At 38.2% G+C, this 25,000-nt stretch overlaps 3 protein-coding genes across 3 annotated transcripts in view; 2 read left to right on the top strand and 1 right to left on the bottom strand.

Moving 5' to 3' along the window:
• The first annotated feature begins 5,704 nt into the window (after positions 1-5,704).
• Positions 5,705-6,571, top strand: LOC137995492 (neuropeptide FF receptor 2-like). The gene has a single exon (XM_068841032.1). It carries the CDS (start codon positions 5,705-5,707, stop codon positions 6,569-6,571), a length of 867 nt encoding a protein of 288 aa, XP_068697133.1.
• Positions 6,572-8,279: 1,708 nt separating this feature from the next.
• Positions 8,280-22,500, bottom strand: LOC137995491 (A disintegrin and metalloproteinase with thrombospondin motifs adt-1-like). Its single transcript, XM_068841030.1, has 20 exons — positions 22,458-22,500; positions 21,572-21,631; positions 21,300-21,350; positions 21,115-21,156; positions 20,597-20,701; positions 19,905-20,021; positions 17,101-17,274; positions 16,240-16,413; positions 15,772-15,945; positions 15,173-15,346; positions 14,572-14,745; positions 14,081-14,254; positions 13,560-13,733; positions 12,534-12,707; positions 12,147-12,320; positions 11,185-11,355; positions 10,330-10,503; positions 9,559-9,756; positions 9,146-9,310; positions 8,280-8,296 (listed from the first exon to the last, which is right to left on the bottom strand). Exons 1-20 carry the CDS (start codon positions 22,498-22,500, stop codon positions 8,280-8,282), a joined length of 2,709 nt encoding a protein of 902 aa, XP_068697131.1.
• A 744-nt stretch (positions 22,501-23,244) lies between these two features.
• Positions 23,245-25,000, top strand: part of LOC137994682 (coadhesin-like) — an 11,908-nt gene continuing 10,152 nt past the window's right edge. The window contains exons 1-4 of the mRNA XM_068840288.1: positions 23,245-23,372; positions 23,884-23,913; positions 24,440-24,463; positions 24,902-25,000. The exon at positions 24,902-25,000 is cut by the window's right edge and continues 3 nt beyond it. Of these exons, the coding sequence (XP_068696389.1) occupies positions 23,294-23,372; positions 23,884-23,913; positions 24,440-24,463; positions 24,902-25,000 (232 nt within the window). The 5' untranslated portion in view covers positions 23,245-23,293. The remainder of the gene's footprint in view (positions 23,373-23,883; positions 23,914-24,439; positions 24,464-24,901) is intronic.

Raw genomic sequence — 25,000 nt, 5'->3', positions numbered from 1 at the left:
CTCAGTTGCTTTGGGAAAGGAAATCCTTAACTTTGGCATCATCCACAAGGAGAATGAAACAGGACTTGTGAACACGGCGAAGGCTGACCGTAGAATGCCTCACTCGCTAAACGATCGCCAAATACAAACTACGATCACGTGGCACTCCAAGCTCCTGCCGCTCACAACCAGGCCTCGGCTACGTGACGGCAAAATATCAATTTATGCTTATCAGGATTATCACAAATTACATTTTTCATCCAGTGTGTGAGTGGACTGATGAGACCAGAGAGAAATCTATGGAGTAAGCTGATTTATAGTACACGAAGACAAAGTGAGGAAACTTTAAAAAATAGTAATATTCATCTCAAAGAAAAATAACTGCGTACCGGTGGCTCAGTTGGTTGAGCACCGGGATGGCACGCGGGAGGTCGTGAGTTCAACTCCGGCCGGACCAACACTCAGGGTCTTTAGATAACTGAAGAGAAAGTGCTGCTTTTGTAATTACATCTGCAAATGGTTAGACTCTGTAGTCTTCTCGGATAAGGACGATAAGCCGGAGGTCTCGTCCCGTAGGGGACCTATGTCCTATTGTTGATTCCATCATGTATGTATTAATACTTAATCAGTAAGTAGATAAAAAATGAATAATAAAAAGAGAACCCTATCTACGTGGAAAGGGTGAGTTTTGTGTTATTCTTGGAAAGTCTGTTTTAAGTATCGGATGAAGAAAACTAAGTTGTGATGAGCTAGGGAAAGGGTAAGAATGAGAAGATATCCATGGACTGTACACTTGACTCCAACAGATAAACCAGAACGGAAACCATCCTTTGGGCCTCTGCGCAGAATGACTGATATGGTTATTACATGCACTCTTTTAGAAGCGCCCAAGTCTCATGACTGTACACGTGGTGCAAGGTGAGCGACTAAACCACTTGATCGCTGATACACCGCATTCTCACTAAAAGACCTACTAGGGTCACAGTTCACAGGAGAAATGAGACTACCGTACAGTCCCCACCATGAACGAAAACTGAACCTCAATTCACAGCTGAGTTGCTCGAAACGTTGAGATAAAATAGGCTGAAACTAAAACTACGATGAAAAATAAATTTGGTCTAGAACGCCCTCGTGAGCCGGAAACGGGATTAACCGTGTAATGCTAGCGTCATAAGATCCTGAAAAAAGTAAAGGGTTGCAATGGTCTGCCAATGGCACTTCATCTTAGCCAAAAGGCCGTGAAGCGATTGCCTTTCGTAAATGGCATATACATCGTAATGCCTTTTCGGAATTGTCTTTTAACGCAATCCTGACAATTCATCACCTTAGGAGACAAATCTTTTATAGAAAATAGAATGAACGCGAGTGCATTTCCCAGCTATATGCAATGTTTGCGTATTTTGATTTGCGTATTCAGCAAGAAACTCGTATTTTAAAAATCCATAGCTGAGCGACTTAAAATGGCCCGTTTTCATCTTTTCAATGGAGATGACCGATGGGAATATATCAGTCAGGACTCACAGTTCTTTACACGTTCCTGTGAAAAGGCAACTAAGTCGAAACATCGCAACTCCGACGTGTTGGCGGTGCGAGTTGCGGCATCGTTTTTCTAGAAAATACACCGGTACGTAGCTTTCTGATGTTCTGATAGGTGGTATCAATCATATTGGCTATATTATTATCATCATCATCATCATCATCATTATTATTATTATTATTATTATTATTATTGTTGTTGTTGTTGTTGTTGTTGTTGTTGTTATGCGAGCGAGGTATTTTCGGGCCACAGTTGAGGAGGACTAGATCTAAATTGCAGAGTGTGTGACAAGGTAAGTCGGTTGAGCATGTGGCGAGTGGCGAGTTGAAGGAGCCGTTCAGGGTGTACTGAGAGTTTTGTCGTATGATGTGAAGTGCTCTGATGTGTGGTATAAGGAGGTTTCATTTGAGGTGAGGGTGTTGGAGGATGGGAATGTTGAGATCTGGTAGGATCAGTAGGAGTGTCGAGACAACACAGAAGATGCAACATAATCGTCCAGACGTACTTTTTTTTTATACTTACTTATATTGCGAGTGTTTTATATATAGATGCTCACATGCGCAATACAATAACTAGAATAAGATTGAAAATATGCAAATAAAATACATTAAATTCTTTACATTAGGAAAAATAATATGACAACGAAAAATGTGGTATAAAACTATCTTAGCATTGCGTAACTCAGTGTGGGAGTACACGTTTGTCGATTTCTCAGTGACTTGGGACGGGATAAGAACGTGGTAACAAAAGGGGATGAGAAATTCACTAACTACTTTCCTCTTGCCGAAAGCAAATCAATAAGATCCATCGCGTGTGTTTACTACGATTGTGTCATTGGTGGTTGGTTGTTTGGGTTCGGTGTCTTGTAGGTTGAACGGCTTTTTGAAAGATCCTGGGATTCCGGATGTGTTGGAAGGAATTTTGGGCTCTGCAGTCGTTGGGACCACCCAAATGTTTGTTTCCATTGAAGCTTCACTAAATGCAAGATTATTTTTAATCTCTGGGATTACTCTGATGTTTTGCAGGGTTATTTGCGCTATTTTTCCATTTTCATCGTGCCTTCTTTTTAATCCCCTGCTCTAAAGCCTAAACAAATGTATTTTACTGCACTACGGTACTATCGCTCCACAAATATTAAACAAATAATTGGGTTTGCTATGGAGGATAAGGATAGTCCCAAGTAGGATAAAAACCACATCAAGTCAGGAAACGAACAAAATGTTCTGTCGGTAACAAGCGATTCCCGATTTCAATTTTTATCGGAAAGACCACTGCCATGAATCGATCTACAGCAATCCAGAGAAGACTTTGTACCAAAACAGTGGTGGAAATATTCCAGAGAAGAAAATGCAGTTTACAAAGAATTAACCCGGTCGACGTCGCTCCTGGAACTTGGCATCGAAAAGAACTGGTCACTTCATTTACCAACATGACTGGAATATACGCAAAGGGAAAATCATGTCAGATACCACCATATTAACGATAAAAAAAAATAACTGTCTTCCTAAGTTCTTTCCTTTTATAAACTACAAGGATTATTAATGCATTTCCGACCAAGCTGACACACGAAAGCCATTCTGATCATTTTGAGTCTCGTTCTGTTTTCCTGAAATCCGTCGGTAAGATTTGTAGGCAGCAACATTGTATACAATTCACAGGCGCTCTTGCATGAAATACGTATTGTCAACGTTCTCAACTGGTATAATTTGAAGAAAAACAAGTAAAACACTGTGAGCGCAAACTACGCGGGTGTATGCATGTAGCCAAATGACGTCTGAGGCATCAAATATAAAAGCCATAGATATTAAGCCAATGTATGTAATTTTTCCTTGCAATTAAAGATTTCATTAGCACAATTTGAGATTGATCAGTGAGTCAGATTGATCCGGTAGTCCGGAAAACGACGAAATGCTGGACTAAAACAGTGTTCAAATTATCAATGAGGACCACAATCTATTTTAACCAAATAGTCTGAATCTTCGATTTAAGAAGGGGACCCTCTCTTTAGAGAATATTAACAAGAAGAAGAAGAAGAAGAAGAAGAAGAAGAAGAAGAAGAAGAAGAAGAACAAGAACAAGAACAAGAACAAGAACAAGAACAAAATTCGTTCATTGAAACACCACTTCCAGTTTTTCACCTGAATTACATGCCATAAAATGCAAAGATGCAAACATAGGCTATAAGCAACAGAAGATGAAACTCAAATATTCGTGATATTAAAATTGATCATACCATAATTTACATTCTTTCTTTGTAGCAAAATGTATAAAGAGCGACTTCTGGAACCTTTTGGTTTTTAGTTTTGGGAGTGTGAACATTCGTTTGTTTCACAATGAGTCGAACTTTAAAAAATTGTTGCGAGCAGGCAGCTGGGCAGCCATTGCAACCTCTCTCGTTTATCTTGTTGAACAACGTTACGCACAAATCTTTCTGTCAGTTACAAAGTAACTTCAACTTTAATTTAGAGTATTGTCACGGTAGTGCTTCTCTGTATGATAAGGAATCGCTTCTGGAATTCTGGACCCTCTCAATTTGATCGGACTGATAGATTGGCAAGCTCGTATGGAATGCTTGACTGGCATATAAAAACAGATCGAATGCATGCCCATCAATACGGAGATCTTTACTTCACAAGGAACGGCAATCGCATACACCAGGTTGCTACTTGCATTAATTAATTAATTAATTGATTAATTGTCGACGTCCTAAAACCGTGAAAACGTATTTTATTCTTACTTGTCTCTCTTTTTCGAGAAATTACCCGTTCGAGAAATTACCGGACATTTGCAGCTAACAGCCAAGAAGTGAAATAAAATCTGACAAGTCTCCTTTATTTGAAAAAAAAAAATTCAGAATTTTGACTGGTGTTTGTCGTAATTGCAATGCTAAAACTGTCAGTGTTGGTTTGCCCACGCGTCCACCCCCTTTCTTGAGGTGTCGAGAGCTGTTTATTTATGAATGTTGGGAGGCATATCGATACTGACAAAGTTAGCCTGTCTCAAAGGCGGGCATGCGATTTGACACGAACCCTCTCAGTCAATTTTTGTCCAGCTTCCCTTTTATTTTTACCTTGCGACGTTACTTAAAGCATTAACAACATGAAATCCCCAAAAAATTGATCCTTTCAATTTACAATCCGCTTAGCAAACAGCACAAATGTCTTTAATTAAAATTCTAAGTGAACTCCGAAACGTATGTACTAACCGTCAACAAAACACGTTTTTATAATGAGGATTTGTTGTGATTGTTCCATGGCTGCATGTCAGGTCCAACTTGAACTGAAAAAAATTATCTGTGTTCGATTTGAAATCATGGGAGACACCTGTCAAAGCTTTCCAGGACTTTTAAAAAACAAAACAATAAAATAAAAATGAAAACGATGATATTATTAATAACAGTAAAACCTTAGTCATACTTTTGTTTAAGAAGCTTGTTTTAAGTTTCGTATGTAAAGAAAATAAAGAAAAAAAGTTTGCATGGAGTGACAAACAAGCGGATATTGAATGACCTTTCTTTTGAATAAGGTCTCGTGTCAATAAAATGTTATAGCCGTCTGAATTCTCCTTTACAATGATTTGGCAAATATTGGCTCATAGCTGAAAGAAAATTAATTTAATTTTTTTGCACGAAGACTTCAGTAAAGGTTATAAACGCCTAAAAAAACAGAGAAAGCATCACAAACGGTTGCAAATGACAAATAGTTCGGACTTAAAATGCGACTTTTTTCCAAGGCTGGGAATTGAAAAAGGTCAGCTGCAATCATACTTCATTTTCAGTACGTATTTATTAACTCCAAAACAGCTGTGGGCAACATCAGTGCTGACGTCTTTTCAAAATAGTTGATATGCTTTCTTGACAAGCATGGCAAGCAAGGATTTAGTCTCCTGATCTTACCTGATCTGAACTTGTTTCAAATTAACTGAATATCAAATCAAAAGGAGTGCGAAAGCGACTGTGAAGTATAAAATATGTTCTCCGCAAATTTTAGCAACGGATCTTCTAACCTACAAAATGGCGGCAAGTGCAACCTCTACGATTTCTCTAATAAGCCTAGCTCCATCACTGCCTTCAAAATGTTTTTCATGTCCCTTATTTTACTGATCAGCTTGGTTGGAAATAGTTTAATAATTGTCGTGGTTTATAAACGAAAAGAGCTCAGAAAAACAGTAAATTTCCTTTTTGTCAACATGGCAGTATCCGACCTCATCTTCCCTATTTTAGCAATTCCACTTAGCCTTGCGAGTGAAGCGACCAAACCTCTTCCGTGGAAAGTGCATGGTACGGCTGGACTAGTTCTGTGTAAATTGGGGAGCTTTCTTCTTCACGTTTCCCTCTGTGTTTCTGTGCAAAGTCTTCTTTGGATCGCTGTTGATCGATTCATGGCCGTGGTCTTTCCGATGAAAATCAAAATGATATCCTCTAGGTTTCGCGCTGTTGCCATTGCTTCCACCTGGACTGTGGCAATAGTAGTTAACTCCAAAGATTTCTTCGCGGTGAAGGTGCACGAGTACCATGGACTAACATTGTGCACAGAAGACGGAGATAGTAATTATTCTCTGTATAGGGTTTGGTCATTTGTACTTATCGGTGGTTTCATATTTGCTCCTTTGATCGTCATGACAATTTTGTATTGCGCTATTGGAGTAACCTTGTGTAGAAGAAGCAAATTGACTGTTCTTGGCAAAGTGTATCAAAAAGATACAAGCAATCAGCAAGCCATAAAGATGAGCCTTTGTATCGTGGTGGCATTTTATACATTTTCTGTTTCTTCTGCTACGCTATCAATATTAAGAGTGTCAGGAGAGTGGAAATACCTTGAACCCAATCCAAGGTTTTGTTGGCTTTACATCGTGTTCGGGTTTATGGTCTACATAGGACTATTCTTATCTTCCATAACTAATCCAGTGATATGTTTAACCTTTGTCAAAAGTTATCGTCGTGGAGTAAAGGAAATTTTGATTTGTCGCAAGACCGTAAGGCTGAAAAACACATTGCTGAAAAAAGGAACAAATGGGAGGATAGCCACGCTAAGGATCAGTGCAATCGAGATCTAGACATAAGAATACTTACACTTAAATTGAGATCCGCTAAGTTATATGGTTCGATGTAATTTATTCATTACTCTGATTTCAAGTGATCGAGCGATTGAAGAAACCTGCAAAATCCAACCTCTAGCCCTTGTCATAGTAGAAAGAAACCGTTGGTAATTTTTTTTTTTGGGGGGGGGGGGGCAGCACCATCCCCCCTCCGCCCCTCCCCCTCCTCCTCTTTTAAAATAGGCCCCGAACAGCTGCCCTGAGGAACAGTACTCCACAGTTCAAATTAAAGTCTTTAGAAGTCTTATCACCGATAAGGATACGTTTTTTGCGACCAGACAGAAATGAGTCAAACCAATTTAAAATAGTTCCGAGGACTCCAAAATCCTGTTGCAAAATATTCAGAAGAATGGATATTTCGATGGTATCAAAAGCAGAACATAGGTCCAAAAGTACGATAAGTGTCACTTCCTTATTATTCATACTCATTAAGATGTCATTTTGAACCTTTAATAGAGCAGGTTTGAAAGTTGTTGAAACTGGGGAAAGGAGCCTGGGGAGCAGATGGAAGTACGGGTCAGTGGTTTGGGCGCTTGCCTTGAGATTCGGGGATCCCGGCTTCAAGACACGTTCTGACCAGTGGTTGACTTTATTCCTGGTAGTTCCTGGTTGGTTGGAAAATTTATAACCTGACTGGGAGACAATGCGGAGCCTATTTTGACAGATGTGCATGTCCACAAATGCCCCTAATTAGATGCACACGGATTTCAATGATAAGTGTACGTCACAAAGTGTACATAAATATTATTACTTAATTGATTGACCACTCCCCATGGGGGCTTTTAAGGGCCAATGAAACACAGTCACGACAGAACAGAACATTCAGCAACAACTGTTAAAAACCCCAACTGGCCGGAGACAAACTAGTTGGCTATTTACAAGTGCAGCTGAAGAGTTGAACCAGGGACTACCAGGAACAATTCAACGAGTGGTCAGAAAGTGTCTTGAACTCGGGATCAGGGAATCTCAGGGCAAACGCCATAACCACTGGTCTTTTCCCCAACTTCAACATCACTCCAATGTGACTCGGAATAGTGGCACAAAGTGTTGAGGAAACTATCAGCGGCTTATAGGTTATGCTGGAGGACGAGAAGAAACACTCCGCAGACACAAAATAAATATTCTTCAACTTTATTCCCATTCAAACTATTACTAACTGATGCATTTCAGTAAATCTTAGAATCATGGTAATTCAAGTAAGGACGGACTTTAATAACTCTCTTTCCACTTCAGTTTGATTACCTGCAAAACGCAAAACAAACAATAGATTACTTACTAACTGAAAACTCAATCTTTCACATAACAGCAATCATTGGTTTGTGAAACACTATTTACTCCTTGAATTTCGTCATCAGTTGACGCATTAAAATACATTTTCTTTAATATACCAAAAATACCTCCAATGATGCAAAACAGAAAGAACACGACATTAAGAAAATTAAGTATAAATCGAAGAGTAAACACGGCATGACGTAATTTTCAGGTGTGAATAAAACTCAACTTGATGTAATCGCACTAGATAGCGGCACATACGTCACCGTTTGCTTCTCTATTTGCGTCATTTTAAATTTCCAAATTTGCATTTTTGGTTGAAGTAGCCTTGTAAACTTAAAAGAAAGACAGCTGAACGTTTGGAGATACTTGCTTAAATCATTCTTTATCTTTATTATCCGTAGATGTCACCTGAAAGAAAAAAAAAAAGAATGTAATTTACATTAATGGTAATTATAAGTTTCAAGTCAGAAGGAAAACACGTTCTGCAGTTTTTTACAAGCAACAAAAACAAATTGAGGTCGATGGACAACTATACTTAGTAAACGCCTCTCTGGTAAGTCAACAATTTGTAGTTATAAAAATGCTGCTACATATCTGTGGGAGGTACCTCTATCTGATCTGATAGAGGATAGATGTGAAACATCTATCTTCTCAAACTGCGAAGTTGAGATAGTTGAGACGGCTGATATTAGTGGGAACACCGCATTTAATTGAGCAATTCATTCTGTTGATAATAAAAACGCCTGAAAAAATCATCACTGCTGCTTGTTTGCGGATGGATACCCTTGTGACATATTTATTCTACATGCGTATTGCTTCTCGATTCTCCTTTTAGAAAGAGGATTTAAAATCTCTTTTTGAGGCAACTTAAAGACAGCAGTTATTCATTGTTATCCGCACTACGCCCGAGATTTCTGCAGGTGAAGAATTTAATTGAATGGGGTCAGATACCAATAGACACGCTATAACTGAAGAGTGCAATAGCTTTAGTATGCATTCGTCACGTGCACTAGACAAGGCCAAGCTGGTGGCGGCCATCTTGGATAATCATCAAAGCACGAGAAAAGACTGGTGCTATCTCTGTTTGTAGTACCTCTTCGTTTTGAAAGCATCAGAAGGTCTATTGAATTGGTATTTGCACTTTACTTTGCTTTCATACAACTAGTCTTTGTTGTAGAGGAATAATCTATATGAAAATTGAAGTTAAAATGCCTGTACGTATACAGAAAGATTCAACTCAGTATCAAATGAACTTACAAGCTTGACGAGTGCAACGTCCAACTTCTTCGTTCGTTCCATCACAGCCATTCCCGCCGTACTGCGGGCGTGGATTAGTACAGGATCGAGATCGCTTGCGGTAGCTCAATCCGCAGGTCTTGGTACATGGGGTCCAAGAGCTCCAACTTGTCCAGTTGCCGTTGACTGTAAACAGGAATCGTGCTATATGATTAACTTTCATTAAGCAAGCGTTGCACTTGATCAAGGCTTTTCTGCACTTTTGTTGATTACTTTTCAATCGAAATTATAAAACGTTGATAAAAAAGAATAGAAATCTATAAAAAGAAATACTAATAGTTTTGCTTGCTATGGACGATTTTGTTACATCTCATTTGAGTTTGACATAGCTTTAAACTGAAATTGATTGTAAAAACTGCATTATATATCGGCACCTGGGCAAGGATAGTATGCATGGCATCTCATCTTCTGGTATCCATCACCCACACAGGATGATCCATTGTAAGCAGGCCTTGGACTGTCGCAGTATCGTTTCCTGTCTCTTATACCATAACCACACGTTTGACTACAAGCGCTCCAAGTGGTCCAAGATCCCCACATTCCATCAACTGAAGAGACAAAGTCATTGCCGTTTAGTAGTTAAGTGTCTCTTCTCGTTGGTTTTCCTTATGGTCAATGAACCTTGCTAGTACAATCCTAGTACAATCATCACAGTGTAATGTTGAATTACGTTTCGAAAATAGCTAGCTTACTAATATTTAGAACGACGAAGATAAGTGCTAAATGAAATATATTTTAAAATGTAAGAAATTAAAAAATGTAAACTCGAAATTATATAGTAACCTCATGAGTAGAGGTCATTAATGTTCCCTTTTAATAGTTTACTTGTTTTACCATCTTGGCAATATTAACTCAGTCTAACTAGCTAATATTAACTAAGTCTTACCCAAGCTTACTTATTCTTGTTTTCTCACTTAGATGGCCTGGAAGGGATAGCTTAGTCCTGAGCAATGACTGTTTTTTTGTGACATTCATTGTCTCTGTTTCTGTGTTTCCTACAATAGCTCAACTCAACTACGTAATGTTATAATGTACTATCTGTGCTATGCACAGCTAAAGAAGAAAAAAAAAGAATCTCTTTGTGAAATTAGTTTCTGGCCGTCATTCCGCAATAGTTTGACCCAACATTGTCATGGAAATCCTACCTGGACAAGGAATATTCTCATTGCATGGAATCTTCTGTTTGGAATCTCCATCACAGGGGTTCCCATCGTACTTCGGCACTGGTGAGTCACATTTTCGGCTCCGTGATCGCTGTCCTTGTTTACACGATTTACTACATTCACTCCAAGAGCTCCATTTACCCCATTTTCCATCAACTGCAAAACAAGAAGAAAACGTTACTGTTTGCTTTCGGCTCTAACTAATGGCAAAGCCACTTAAAATGCATGAGCCATAGCTTGAACCCAACCGTGACAATACATAGCAAGTTGAACTTTATAGAGAAGGATCATCAGGGAAGGAAGGAACTGTTATTGGTGGCATTCATTACATTGACAGTCCAATTAATACCGCTCTCATCTACGCAAACTTTATGATAAAATACTATTGCTTTGAAAGTAATTTAAGGGTACATTCCTTTCGCAGGAACGACTTTTCGTGTTCAGTTCAAGTTGCCTTAATTGTGCTGTAATAACAGAAAACTAATTTCATTGGCTACAAAAAAATTGTTGAAACGTTTGAACGTTTGATGCAATATCTTGATCAACGTTTAAATTCTCCAACATCAGTGCACTTGGATAAAGAAAAAAAGGCTCAACCTGAAAGACATCCTGTGAAGAGCAACAGAAAAATTACTGAATTATCGGATGACACTCAGCGCTAGCTCAGCATAATTGCATCCTTTATACTTTACTCCACCGAAATTTGCAAAATTAAATCTGGACACTAATCTTAGTTAAGGATATAAACCCCAAATTCCAGTTCGGATTAAGGCAAATCTTAAAAGAAGGCATTAGCTATATCTTGGATATAAAAAAGACAAATGCTAAAATAGTTACCAGGGCATTTTCTTTTGATGCAAACACCGTTTTGTTTAAATGGTCCTTCACATTTTTTACCGCCGTACGCAGGCGCAGGGTTGTTGCATTGGCGGACTCTTGTTTGTTTTCCAGGTCCACATGTCGAACTGCATTCGCTCCATTTTCCCCAAGGTCCCCAGTTGCCGTCCACTGCCAAAGAAGAGGAAATAGCTAAAGCTTTTAATCGTTCTTCAGTTTAAATGTAGCCAGCTATATGGAAACTTATTTTATACTTTATATACTCAACATAATATAGCGAGTTTCAATCGAGTGTCGTAAAATCAAAACCAAAGAAATTACTTATCGAATTTCTGATTGGTCAATGACTAATGCATAAATAGGCTATAGAGTGGGAAATAGGTTATAACCTATAACCTTTTTGTCACTCCATAACCTATTTATGCATTACGAAAGTTAGTATGGAAGCAAAGCGATGGAGTGATTTTTGTTGAGTATATAATAAATAAAAAATCGTATTAACGTACTCGTGAATTTTGTGATTGATAGTCACTCGTGATATTTTGAAAGTTCTCAAATTGCACTCGCCTACAGCTCGTGCAATTTCCTACTCTAAGAACGAGTTTGGCGTCATGTTTAAAAAAAGAGAAAAAAAGTGATCTACCAATTACAGTATGGATTTTTCCCCCCAAGCCTTTTAATGTGGAATATCTTTCAAGAAAAATTGGCTATGTACAACGAATGTTGAGCAGTGTGTCATGACATATCGAACGTTGAAATGTACCATTCAATACGTTGAACGTTGTTGAATGAAAATAGAGACCAACTCTATTCCGTTCAACACGTGTGTGCAACACTGTCCGGCATTTTTTGAGCAACAAATGTTGCAGGATGTCGAGAATTCTCCACTATGCTATTACGACATAATGCTCAACTGGCAAGTCATCTCAAGTAGGAGGTTGAAATTCTCTCAAGACCGTCACCTGGACAAGGGACATCTTTGTTGCAGACTTGTGTTCCCGAGGAATAACCAGGACACTTCTTTCCACCATACTTTGGAGCCGGCGAGTCACATTCGCGTTTTCTTGTTTGAGTTCCATGTTTACAGGTCTTACTGCATTGACTCCATTTGCTCCACACCCCCCAATTTCCGTCGACTAAAGCCCAAAATAGAAAAGGGAAAGAAATTAACATAAATTTAGGGAATCAGAATAGTTTGCCCACGCGCAGATTATAGTCAGAAGTTCGTTTCCCTTCCGGCCTGTTGGTTTCACAGCTTCTCTAATAGGTTTTTAAAGTTATCTCAAAGGCATCCTTTTTTGTTGACTGATGCTAAAGGTATCACAAAGGCTTTGCAACTCCTTGTTTACCTGGACAAGAAACGTTTCCATTGCAGATTTGTTCTTGGCTTGATTGACCCTCACATTTCCTCCCGCCATACTTAGGAGCTGGGTAGTTACATAGGCGCTGTCTTGATTGCTTTCCCTGTTTGCAAGTCTTCGAGCATGTGCTCCACTCGCTCCAGTCTCCCCAGTTCCCGTCAACTAGAATATTGATCAAAGATGACGTTTCAGTAAAATTCCTTTTATGTGTTGGAATAAAATTTTTAGCCTCCTTATCCGTAAATGAAGCCAAATAAATGAAGGGAAATGGCATTTTTTTTCCTGTCACTTTGGAATCAGAGCATGTAGCTTTTTACAATAGGAGCCCTCGTCAGGCGGTCTTTTTTGTGTCTAAAGTATTCAAGTAATCTGGCAATATCAAAGCTAGTTTACCAATTAAAATTTTGAAAACAGCAAAGATGACTGGACATGAGCAAATTTAGCAGAGGAAATCTCTATTCAGTTGGACGTTTTAAATTAAACATCTCGTCAGTTTCGGAAAATGTTTTGTCAATTTGAAGAGTTGCATTTTTTGGTGCTGACCCGGAGATGCTTTGATAGGATCGAGGAGTTTTATTTGTCTTTTTATTTACGAGATCAACATATACCACCTTTAGCCAGTCTCCCTTAATGATCTTAATTAACCTTTTGTAACCTCCAAATTGAATATTGCCCCATTCTTTACTATCGATAGCAAAAACTCAAAATACCCTGTCTTTGAGAACTTTCGGATGCTTACTTTTCTTCATTTCAACATATATCACATTATCACATCGTGGCTATTTTCTTGGCTGAGGATCTTGTTGACCATATGTAATTAATGAATATAACATAAACTTACGAAAACATCTTTAGACTAAGTGCATTAATTTTTTTTCTTTGTTCAGTAAAGAGACGGGAAGAAAGAATATTTTGCGTTTTCCAAGATGCAAAAAAGCGAATAGTTGGTCGAGAAGCACAGACAAAATAAAATGGCACAATGCAAACGTTCATCCCCTAAATTCGTTAACTCACTTGGACATGGGACATCTTTTTTGCAATCCTGGCTTTCACTTGAGTCACCTGGGCAGGTCTTTCCACCATATTTTGGGACAGGTGAGTTGCATTCACGTTTTCGTGATTGCTTTCCTTGTTTACAAGTCTTTGTGCAAGTGCTCCATCTGCTCCAATCTCCCCAGTTTCCTTCGACTTAAAAAAAACACAAGTTGTTTAAACTCTAGCAGGACAACAACAACAACAGCCTCTGCAAAACTTAAATTGAGGTATTTTAACTTCCTCAGAGCTAACACCATCTTTTCCGTCAAAAAAAAAAACGTAATTTTTTGATAAAGGAAAGTATTAAAAGTCAAAGTCAAAATTACCTAAAAATGTTGGAAAGACTTTTCATAAGAAAATAACCTGCAGTTTAAGTTCGTAGTAATCCAGAATTAGCTTAATTATTCGGGCTTAAAACAACTGGACCCTAATGAAAAAAAAAAAAAAAAAAACAATCAATAAGGCTGGGCTGTTACCCTTACAAAAACAAGTTGCAGTACCTGGACATGGAACATTTTCATTGCACACTCGCTCCTGACTTGAATGTCCTTGACATTTCTTCCCGCCATACTTTGGAGATGGGTAATTGCATTCTCGTTCCCGGGATTGCTTTCCTTGTTTACACGTCTTGCTACACTCACTCCACTTACTCCACTTTCCCCAATTTCCATCCACTTATAGCAAAAAATGAAAGAGTTATTTAATGGTAGTTGCTTAAGTATCCTTTGTCTTTACAGTTCCTTTCAAATTGGAGCAGCCGTGAATGCGATGCGAGATTCAAAGTAACTATAGAGACAGTATTCTATGGTAAAGCAAGGACGGTTTGGTTACAAGTCACCAGTCAGCTGTATTGTGTAAGTCTACTAAACTGTTTTCTTATATATTAGGAACTGATTACCAAGATCGATGATTTTTGGCAGGTGTAGTTGAATCTTACTCTCAGAAGGGGTTGTATTGGGGAGGGGGAATACAAATTCCTCTACGGCCTCACCTGGACAAGGGACATCTCTATTGCAAATTTGAGTTTCCGTGGAATAGCCAGGACACTTCTTCCCACCATAGTTTGGAGCCGGCGAGTCGCATACGCGTTTTCGTGTTTGATTTCCCTGTTGACAAGTCTTACTGCATTGACTCCATTTGCTCCACTCTCCCCAATTTCCATCGACTAAAACCAAAAATGGCAATGGCAATGGCAATCAGAATGCAAACATCAACCATTGAGTAATGACTATGTTAAAATATGGAAATTACGCCAAAAATGGCAACGACTGGCTATTGCATTAGAATAGTAATAGGCGATGACAATGACACTACCAATGACAATGATAACGACGTGGCCATTGAAAGAGACAGAGGCAGGGGCTATGTCAATGGGATGGCAGTGGCAGTGGCCATTGGAAATGACAAGGAAATATTAATTGTATCTAATTTCTTCTTTTTTAAAATTTGGATAAACAAAGTATAAGGCAAATTTTGAAAACACGTCTCTACGTCCCCAAAGCGATTGTGCTGGAGATAGACAGAGGCACGCCACAATACTTAGAAATAAAGATGAGGAAGGATTACTGAAATGGAATGCTTTTCAAGTTTACCAGGACATGGGATATCCTTGTTACAGACTCCTTCCTCGGTTGCTTTTCCTTCGCATTTCTTTCCGCCATGTTGTGGAGCTGGTGAATCACATTTTCGTTCTCTAGAATATTTTCCTTGTCGGCAAGATTTGCTGCAGGAGCTCCATGGACTCCATTGTCCCCAGTTTCCATCAACTAGATTCAAAACATGGATTAGAAACATCAGTTCTATGATATCCAACAGACGGAGGCTTCCTTAATTCAACAGAGTCAAATGAATAATTCGCTTATAAACCAGCATCGTAGACTAAAGAATGGTATGTTATTGCATGTGTTGACGCATTGGACTAAATCAAACCTTGAGTCTAGGCATGGGTATGTTTCACATGCAACGTTTGGTTCTGCATGATAACGAATTCAACTCAGTTTTTCATTTTTCTATAGAACTAGCATATGACCACCATAACGTTACTTTGGGTATAATAATTTCCAATTTCGGTCAGTGGATATCTTTCCATAAATGTATAAGTAGAATAAAAGTAAATTGTAAATTTCCCTTGCAGATTTTCTGCTCTACCTTTCCTGGTACACACAGTTTAGAGATATCATGCCACCTTTACCTGGACAAGGAATGTGGTTGTTGCAAATTTGCATATCACTCGAGTCTCCCACGCATTTCTTTCCTCCATACTGTGGAAGAGGTGAATTACATTTTCTATTTCTTGTCTGCTTTCCTTGTTTGCACGTCTTGCTGCAAGCGGTCCATTTACTCCATTCTCCCCAGTTGCCATCGACTAAAAATGAAGGCGTTTTTGTAAGTTTTCTCCAATAATTATTAGTTAACTAAGAAAACAGTCTCTCTCTTTCTTTAAGGCAAAGTTTTAAACGAAATCACAAAGGTTGTAAAATTTTCGTTACCATCGTGACAACTTCATGGACTACGATTAGTCATTTGGAACCTTCATCGAACCCATGTTTTGAATAATCCAAAGAAAACATTCAATTTATTTATTGTAATAGGAATTGACAATACGATTGCTCTCTTTTTGCAGTTCACATTGCGAAATCCTAAATTACAATTGACTTACCTGGACACGGAACATTTTTATTGCAATCCTCAGTTTCACTAGAGTCTCCTTTGCATTTCTTTCCACCATATTGTGGAGCTGGTGAGTTGCATTTTCGTGTCCTGGAATGTTTTCCTTGTTTACAACTCTTACTGCAGACACTCCACTGACTCCACTCTCCCCAGCTTCCATCCACTAAAAAAGAAAAGAAAGGAACGATTTTCATTGTGTTGCTATAAGCGCGCAGTAAAACATTGGTGAATAGTGGTGAATATTTACCGAGCCGCGAAGTGGCGAGTTAAATATCCACCACTATTCAACGACAGACAGACAGTTGGCACAGTTCTCGAACTCATTAATAATTCATTTAATAAACTAACAACCATTGGATGTATCCCACATCAAGTGCATGTGTTTTGGATATTCACTTACATGTAGAGTGTAACATCTCTAGTCAATGGTACATACCACTTGATCAAATTATGAATACACATCGTTTCATTGAACAGAAATATAGCACTTTATAATTTATAATTATTTTGTTGTGAAGTACCTCTCTTCCTTTTCCTTGGGTACATGGGACAAGGAAAGGTAAATTGGATTCCTGATTACTAGGTTGTCTATGCAGCTATAGGGTATTGTCTTTGATGGTAGAGGCATTACCATTTCTTTAGATTCAGAGTGACTTCAAGGTGCCAATCATGTGAACTTGTATTTTGGAGTGACGGTTTTTTCCCTAATTTTCACGTTAAAAGAAGTGTGTAGTAAGCCACGAAAACGTTATATTGTTAAAAAGCGGGCTAAACTAGACAATGTTTGCAAAAAATAATTCTTTAATTAATTAAAACTAGGCAATAAAAGTACAATCAAATTTATTTTTACCTGGACAAGGAACATCTTGGTTGCAAATTTTTGTCGCAGATGAGTCTCCTTCACATTTCATTCCTCCGTACCGTGGAGCCGGTGAATTGCATTTTCTGTTTCTTGACTGATTTCCATGTTTACACGACTTACTGCAAGTGGTCCATTTACTCCATTCTCCCCAGTTTCCGTCCACTATAAGAAGGAATTCAATGATGTCCGTATTATAACAGCTTGTGCCTCGAATTGCAAAGCAATATTACATTCCATAAAAAGAAAACTAAAAAGAAAACGACGCATACCAAATGAAAGTTGAATTAGCCAATATCAAATATACCATAATACTCCTTGTTTGTCCCTCCAAAATGTTGCATAAGCATTGTTTACAGTTTCCCCAGGCACCATTATAAGTCCCAAAAGAAAATAAAAACAACGCTTAGAGTGATTTTACTTGACCCGTGAAATATATAGTGGAATATTACAAGCTATATGTGCGTAAAAGCCCCTATCACATGGTGTATGCAAGATCGAGGATAAAAAAACTGACACAAAAACAGAACACACAACTGAAGAGATAAATTATACGACAGTTATTGTAATACTTTTCTTCGGTTATTAGACCTAAACGTCAGAAATTTTTACAAAAGATCGTGGGGTGTTTTAGTTAAATAGTCTGAGTAACAGAAAAACAATAGGTCTAATTAGGAGTTAGTGTTACACAATCACTATTATTCTCTGTTTCATGGGTCAAGTAAAATCACTCTATGCAAAATTCTGGAGGGACAAACAAAGAATCTTATGGTATTTTTGATAGTGTCTGATTTTGTTGCTTGATACATTATTTTATCGCCATTATTTTACGTTTTTGCCAGATCATTTAACGAAAAAAAACCTATGCCTCCGGCGTTATTCTGTATATATATATATATATATATATATATATACAATTGCATGGAAGTAACTGGGACACGGCTGTGGAATTACGCTTTTGTAACTCTGCGCAAGAATTAGTTGGGCAAAATCTTAGTGGCACACCGGGGCTATGGCAATGGGGATTGTTACAGTCAAGTTTCCCCCGATTAGCGAGGGAAATTGCAAAAAATATATATATACACAGTACAAATATTACATCCCCCCGCGCTCAGTTCCCTATGACGGGTTTAGTGTCATAATTCAAACATGCCATTCAAACTTTTAATTCGACAATTCAAACATTCAATTCGGCAATTCAAATATTCACTTCCCTTCACAAGTCACGGGTCATTGTTTTACCAATACAGGAGAACCCTAAACACTCATTAAACCTAACCTTTCGCCTAATTGAATTGAATTGCCGAATTCAATGTTTGAATTATTGAATTGAAGGTTTGAATAGCTAAAATGAATGTTTGAAATGCCGAATACACGTTTGAACTTTAACAATAAAAACGCGCCATACGTTCCGAGGGTCGGGTGGTCGTGGTTTCAATTGACTGGTGCATAACTACAGAATGTAAAACATTGAAGGAGCAACGTATTAAAGAGCATAAAATATTGCTTAGCGACAAATCATTTGGACAGTAAAGCCGCTGTTACACGTGGAAACGTTTAGCTGAAACTTGTGTGCAACGGCTCTGCGAAAAAAATAAGTAATACAGTGTAACATGGTTAGTTTTTTGAAACTTTTTTGAACTTCCGTTGCGAGACAAATTTAACAAAAAGTAGAACCGCCTTCTACTGCGGTCGCAGCAATCGCAGTGGTGATAAAAAGAGGAGTTCACCGTGTAACACCACTGCGTGAAACTGGTCTCACTCGGTCTTGTTACGCTGCGCTGCGTAAGCCAATAAAAACCCGCTAAAGCCATGTAACCAACATTTCGAGGCCAGTTTCGACCTTTTATGTTACACGATGCAGCACCTGCTGAGACTTTTTTGCAGCGCCGTTGCACGTAAGGCCCCGTTCAGACTAGATGCCCTTGCCCGGTTCTCGGGAACGGGCACCAGTCTGAACACCGCTATTTGCTGGTGCCCGAGAAAACATTTGGGCACCGTGCCCGGTCACGGGCACTACCTCCGAGGGTATTACTCGGGCACGGTTCCCTGGAACGGGAACTTGTCTGAACACGCTTTCATCAGTTCCCGCGCTTTGACCATGCTCCCCTGCGATGTAGTCACGATAATGGCGGCCAGTGCAAAGTGGACGAAGGAAGAAATCATTGCGTTGTTAGAACTGGGGTGTCTGAACAACGTCCAGTTTAGTGCTCGGGCACGGTGCCGCGGAACTGGCATCTAGTCTGTTTCAGCTAAAAGTTTCAACTTACAACAGCGGCCTAAGACACTCGTCACGGCTGTGGAGATAATTTTGTGCAGTTTTACTAATTACTCAATTACTAAGTAAATCAATTCAGAGTTCGTGGAGAAAAAATGTCGGTCGAGCATACAGAATTTTAAGTTAAAAACTTCACAAATGAACTTTCAAAAACTGTTAGACTGAACAGTTTTCAAAAGTCCCAATTGCAATCGATTTTAATCTTCTTCAACTTTGCCCTTCCCTGCCTCCTTTTGTATTTGCTGTGTTATTCAAACCTTCCTTTATCATTTCAAGCAGTTATTTTTTTACGTTTCGCTTGATTTTGGTTTCCAGTTTCAAGTAGCTGAATTTGGCTAAATTTTGTGACAAATCTCTTTTAAATGGTTCGCAACCCAACAGCCCAAGATAAAGGAGAAGATGCCAGAGAGCGCGCGGAACTAACAGGTAAAAAGTGTATTGAATACTCCTGGAACCAATCAGATAACATAATTTCAGAACTCCGTCCTCTCGCACAGAGATGAGAAAAATGCTTTACCTGCACACGTTCCACAGGTCTTTTGGCACTTAAATGACTTGAACGAGAGATAATCACAGTAGCCTTTGTTCTTGTAAAACTGACACCTCACCGTTCCATAACGATCACTGTCTGGCCCTGTTCAAAATTCAAGAATAAATGGTTGCCTTGTAAGAAGTAAATTGAAGTGGTTTAATCGAGTAGTGTCAAACATTTGTGTCGTGTTAAGTCAATTAAGAACCCAATGCATCTATTATTGAATTGAGCACTGCAAGGGTATCAAGCAGTAGGTTTAAATATTCGGGCCAAATTATTGTATTATCATGGTTCACGTTTTGAAGTTCCAAAAGAACCTTATGATTCAAGCTTTATTTTCCTGAACCATTACCATTATCCCTGCACCAATGCTTGAGGGAAGGAAACCTCAGATCTCTTTGAAGCCAATATTCAGGCTAAATTATTGTATTATCATGGTTCACGTTTTGAAGTTCCAAAAAAGCCTTATTATTCAAGCTTTACTTTGCTGAACCATTACCATTATCCCTGCACCAATGCTTGAGGGGAAGAAAGCTCAGATCTCTTTGAAGCCTATATAACAAAATTCTTATGTAGATATCTAATAAGTGAGAGGTAGATTTAGAACAAAAGTGAAACTGATACGAAGAGGAGAAACCAAGTTGAACCCAAAACTTCTACACTCAGACTTGGGTCACCTTTGCATTGTGTGCAGGTTTTGCGACATTCATTTGTGTATTTTGCACATTTTCCTTCTTGCTTGACCTTATAACATATATCGCATCGGTAGGTGTCCAGACATTCTGTGGATATTAAAACAAATGAGAGATTGGACAGGTTAATAAAACTACAATCAAACTTACCACCGCAATGGCCATTTGGCTGAATTTTGTAATACTTTTGATGCGATCATTTTTTGTATTTCTTATAGCTTTTGGAATTATTTTGTCGCTGTAATGTTTATGTTGCCAGAACACACTATAACTTTACAAGGTATATTTCATTAAGATATGTCTTTGGAAAATTAGCATGTAGAGCCTACTTTCGAATCATTCGTGATTCTCTTTTCTATCACCTGTAAGGAAAGAATTTTTCCAAAAACTGTCAATTAGCGAGGTACCAACTACAATGAGAGGTGGTTAAATAATGTCAAATGTTAACTAATAAGCTATTTCACAATCAGGAGATCAGGCTCCTGGCACAGTTCACCACTCACGGTTAAAGTAGTCGGAGTCATCTGAGGACGTAAGACTGGGATCTGCATGTAAAGAAAGTTATGTGTTATCAGCATGATAAGTGTTGCTGACCCAGTTTAAGCCATACAAAATGAATCCACTTGGACAAACAGAAAATTTAAAAAAAATGAAAATGAAAAAGAAAGAAAAAAGAATAAAGGTTTACCCATCTCTTCCTCGTTAGTGAGCATTTTTAACTCTTGTCCAGCTGAGTAATCTACAAATAGTAGAATCAAACAATTTGCAGCAACAAACGCTTTTCAGTGAGTTAGGTGAAATGAGGAGATGAAATGCATTGTAAACTTCGTGGTAATGACATAGAATTCAAGTGAAGTTTGGACTACAATACAGCGAAGATGGCCATGGCTAGAAACGCCTGGGACGTATTCGTGAGAGGTTGTCTCGAATGTCTGTAAATTATTTTAGCTAATCTCTTACCATTTTCAGCATCTATGTTTTCCGAAAATGGCCATAACGCAGACGTTAAAGCCGGAAAAACTATTAAAAACAACAAGAAATGGTAATACAGCATTTTTCAGTGAGAAACGATTCCTTAGCTTTTTCTTGAGTGATAACTGGATTCAGTGAATGTGAAAAAAACCTTGAGTTACCCCTTTTTATATCCACTCTTTCGTTTAGGTGGGAATATTCTGGTCTTTTTACCTTTACTATGGAATTGAAAAGAATAAAAGACGAGATCAAGTTTTTTTCATTGAATCATTGTAGTTCCAGGTTTCTATTGTTTGTCTTTGTTTTAACATGATTATTTTAAGGGAGCTCTATAGAGACAAGGCTGTAGGGCAAGAGTTCATATTGCATTGTAATCCTGATGCTTGACCGATACTGGGAAATTCCTTTTTTAACATGTGATCTGCAACCAAGATCAGTCTCATCAAGCTCTACGCGTTATTTCCGGATAACGTGAACTGACTTGTACGATACATGCTTGTGTCAGCTCTTCGAACACGAAACCATGAACGTGTTGTGACTAACACAAAACGCCATTTCTTTTAAAATGTGCCACGTTTTAAATTACTAGTCTCAATCCACAATTTGCGAACTAAAGAGACCTCTTCTTAAAAGTACCTGACGAATGTACGTATACCTGACCTCTCACTAATTCTATTCATTCTTGAAAAAGACGAATATAGATAATTTGATATCACGCTTTTGAATATCTCCCTCCCTAAGTCCTGGGTTGTTCTTCGACAAAGAAGAACTTCCAAATTTTCAAAATCATGGTTTTAAATAAAACAGTAAGATTTTAGTTGAGATTTTCGATCGCCATGAAGAGGGTGAGTTTTTTTCATGATGTTAGAGTTACTCTTATCAGTTTCGAAATACATCATTTCATATGGTGGAGACATTTCGTCAAGATATTCAATTTATCACTGTATTATTTCACTTGTTGTTCTTGTGATGAAAGAGCGACAATACATCTTCTTAGAATTTGCATTGTTTTCGGTGCTCTTGTTGAGGTCTAGACCTACAGCGACAAATACGTGTATCTTAAGAGATCTTCTCCGTTCATGTGCCCGTTATTATTTCAGGACTTAGTTCATACCGAGGTGATTTCGCGAGCTTCAGACATATTTGACAACATGTAGATAGAACGCAATGCAACAATAAAAAAAAATTCGCTTTAGTTTTCGAGAAACGTAGTAGTAAATTGCATGACATTTAATTACATGTAGCACCCAAATGCTGCATTGAACCATGCCAACGCAATATTAAATATCTCATCGGGCTGGGACTAATGCCACATAGTTTGTTTGAAATGTTGTATGTTCGGCGCAGATTTTAATGAGAAATAGTCCTTTTTTTACAAAAGAAATTTCTTAAAAATTCCTTTTAATTTCAATACTGTCCAGCCAAATTCAGAAATAAATACATTTAATCAATTTTCTACTGAAATCAAATCGTGGTTATCGTATACGTATTGGATTAATTCAATTGAAGGAAAGCTAACATTATTCACGAAAATCTAGAAATTAAAGTGTGAGGACAATATTTTCACAATGATAATGGTTGAGTATTTTTCAATTTAAGAAAGTAGAACAATACAATTGTTTTAAAAGAAACTGTGCTAAAAGGTGTTAATGTGCAGGATAATTAGCACTTTCTTTTAATTTCAACCGTCACAAAAAAGTAGTCAAGGCAATGAAGCAGCTTGTAACTTTAATTTCTCTTTTATCTTTTGGCTTTTGTTTTTCTTTGCCGGTGGAAGACATAGACAGAGGTAAGAAATTCTGATGATATTTGTGGAGAAATCTCCAGAAGGGAATCAAGAAACGTCACTTGACTTAATCGATTACGGGGTCTGTGGCTTTAATGCTCTCAATAGATCAAAGTGCCTGAAATTTCAAATAGCTAAAAATCAAAATGTGGTAGACACAAAAAAACCTTTGTTTAACTAATCTAGAAAAGAGCTTTCATTAAACTGGTGCCTCTAGACTGGAAAAGACGGAAACCCCTTTTTCATTATCAGTCAGACAACTGTCCAGCAAAGGTCTCCAGTACTGACTTGTTTTAGATTCGCTGATGTAACTCCTGAGTCAGGATATGTTATTTCGATGCTGCGCGGATTACAGAAATACAGTGAAAGAGAGAGAGAGAGAGAGAGAGAGAGAGAGAGAGAGAGAGAGAGAGAGAGAGAGAGAGAGAGAGACATGCAGCTTTGGTCGGTAAATATCTTCTTAACAGTATGTCGCGGGGAACTTAAGTGCCACGGTGACTGAATTCTTTTTCAGACCCTGTTCAAGAGCTGGAGAGTCTCTTGGGTAAGTGCTGAAGCCTTGTTAATAAATATATATTGCAAGAGTTTGAAGAACGTTTCAAGAATTGATTCAACTGGCAGTTTGCTGCAAGGTCTTACTGACACATATACCAACGTCTTAATACCTCCGTGGAGAACGGACGAAGTGAAACGGTCCTAGAAAATGAAAGCTGCGCCCAATACACATAATACTATAGCATGTTTCAACAGCAGCATTAACCGACTGATTTTGTGAACCAAATCTGCTATTTTCAGCGTCGACGGCAAAGTGTAGTACTTTACACGGCAGAGAACGAGCTTAGATATCTATATATATATATATATATTTTTTTCTTTTTTTAAATTTTAGCCCTACATATGGTGGCAAATCAAATAGGCTTATTGTGACAGACGTAATTACATTGTAATCACTTCTGTATTTTGAAGAGAACAATTCGGAATTTTAAGCTAAGCTTGTATCGTTAATATTTTGACAAACGACAGAACAGTGTAGTTGATTAATTAATAGACTCATTTTTCTTTTGTTGTAGACACGGCCAATGACCACCACATAGGTAATATGGATACTTTGTCCTAATATTAACCATTTTAAACCATAGCACAATTAATGTTACGAATAGTGGAACTGTGTGAGGCATAGATCTGTTCGTGTAGGTCATATACCTGTTAATTTTCAATGCTGCATTACCTTTTTACCTACCAAGATTTATCTTGAGGAGACGTCTTCGTGTAGCAATTAAAAAACGAAGATGAAAAACATTGGAAAGAAAAAAGGCGATAAAATTGGTCGTTTGCTTGCATGCCTGTCTTATAAACTCAGTTTTTTTTAAATGGCTTTGAGACTCGATCCAACAGGTGACTCTTGTGGAGAAAAGCAAGGCAAGCCGGTGTTGATGCAAATGAATAATGCATAAATTTCTTGATAGCGCTAAAAAGAAAATAAGTTAAATTAACTTCATGCCCTGACGTTTAGTCCGTTTTTTTCTGTGTAGGATGTAATGACATATCAGCATACTGGTGTCAGATATACTCCACCAGCTGTTCTCATACAACTGTCCACACATATTGCCCAAAAACATGTGGGGGATGCT

This window comes from Montipora foliosa, chromosome 3, assembly GCF_036669935.1.
Source record: "Montipora foliosa isolate CH-2021 chromosome 3, ASM3666993v2, whole genome shotgun sequence".
NCBI lineage: Eukaryota > Metazoa > Cnidaria > Anthozoa > Scleractinia > Acroporidae > Montipora > Montipora foliosa.
This window is presented reverse-complemented; position numbering and strand designations above follow the sequence as displayed.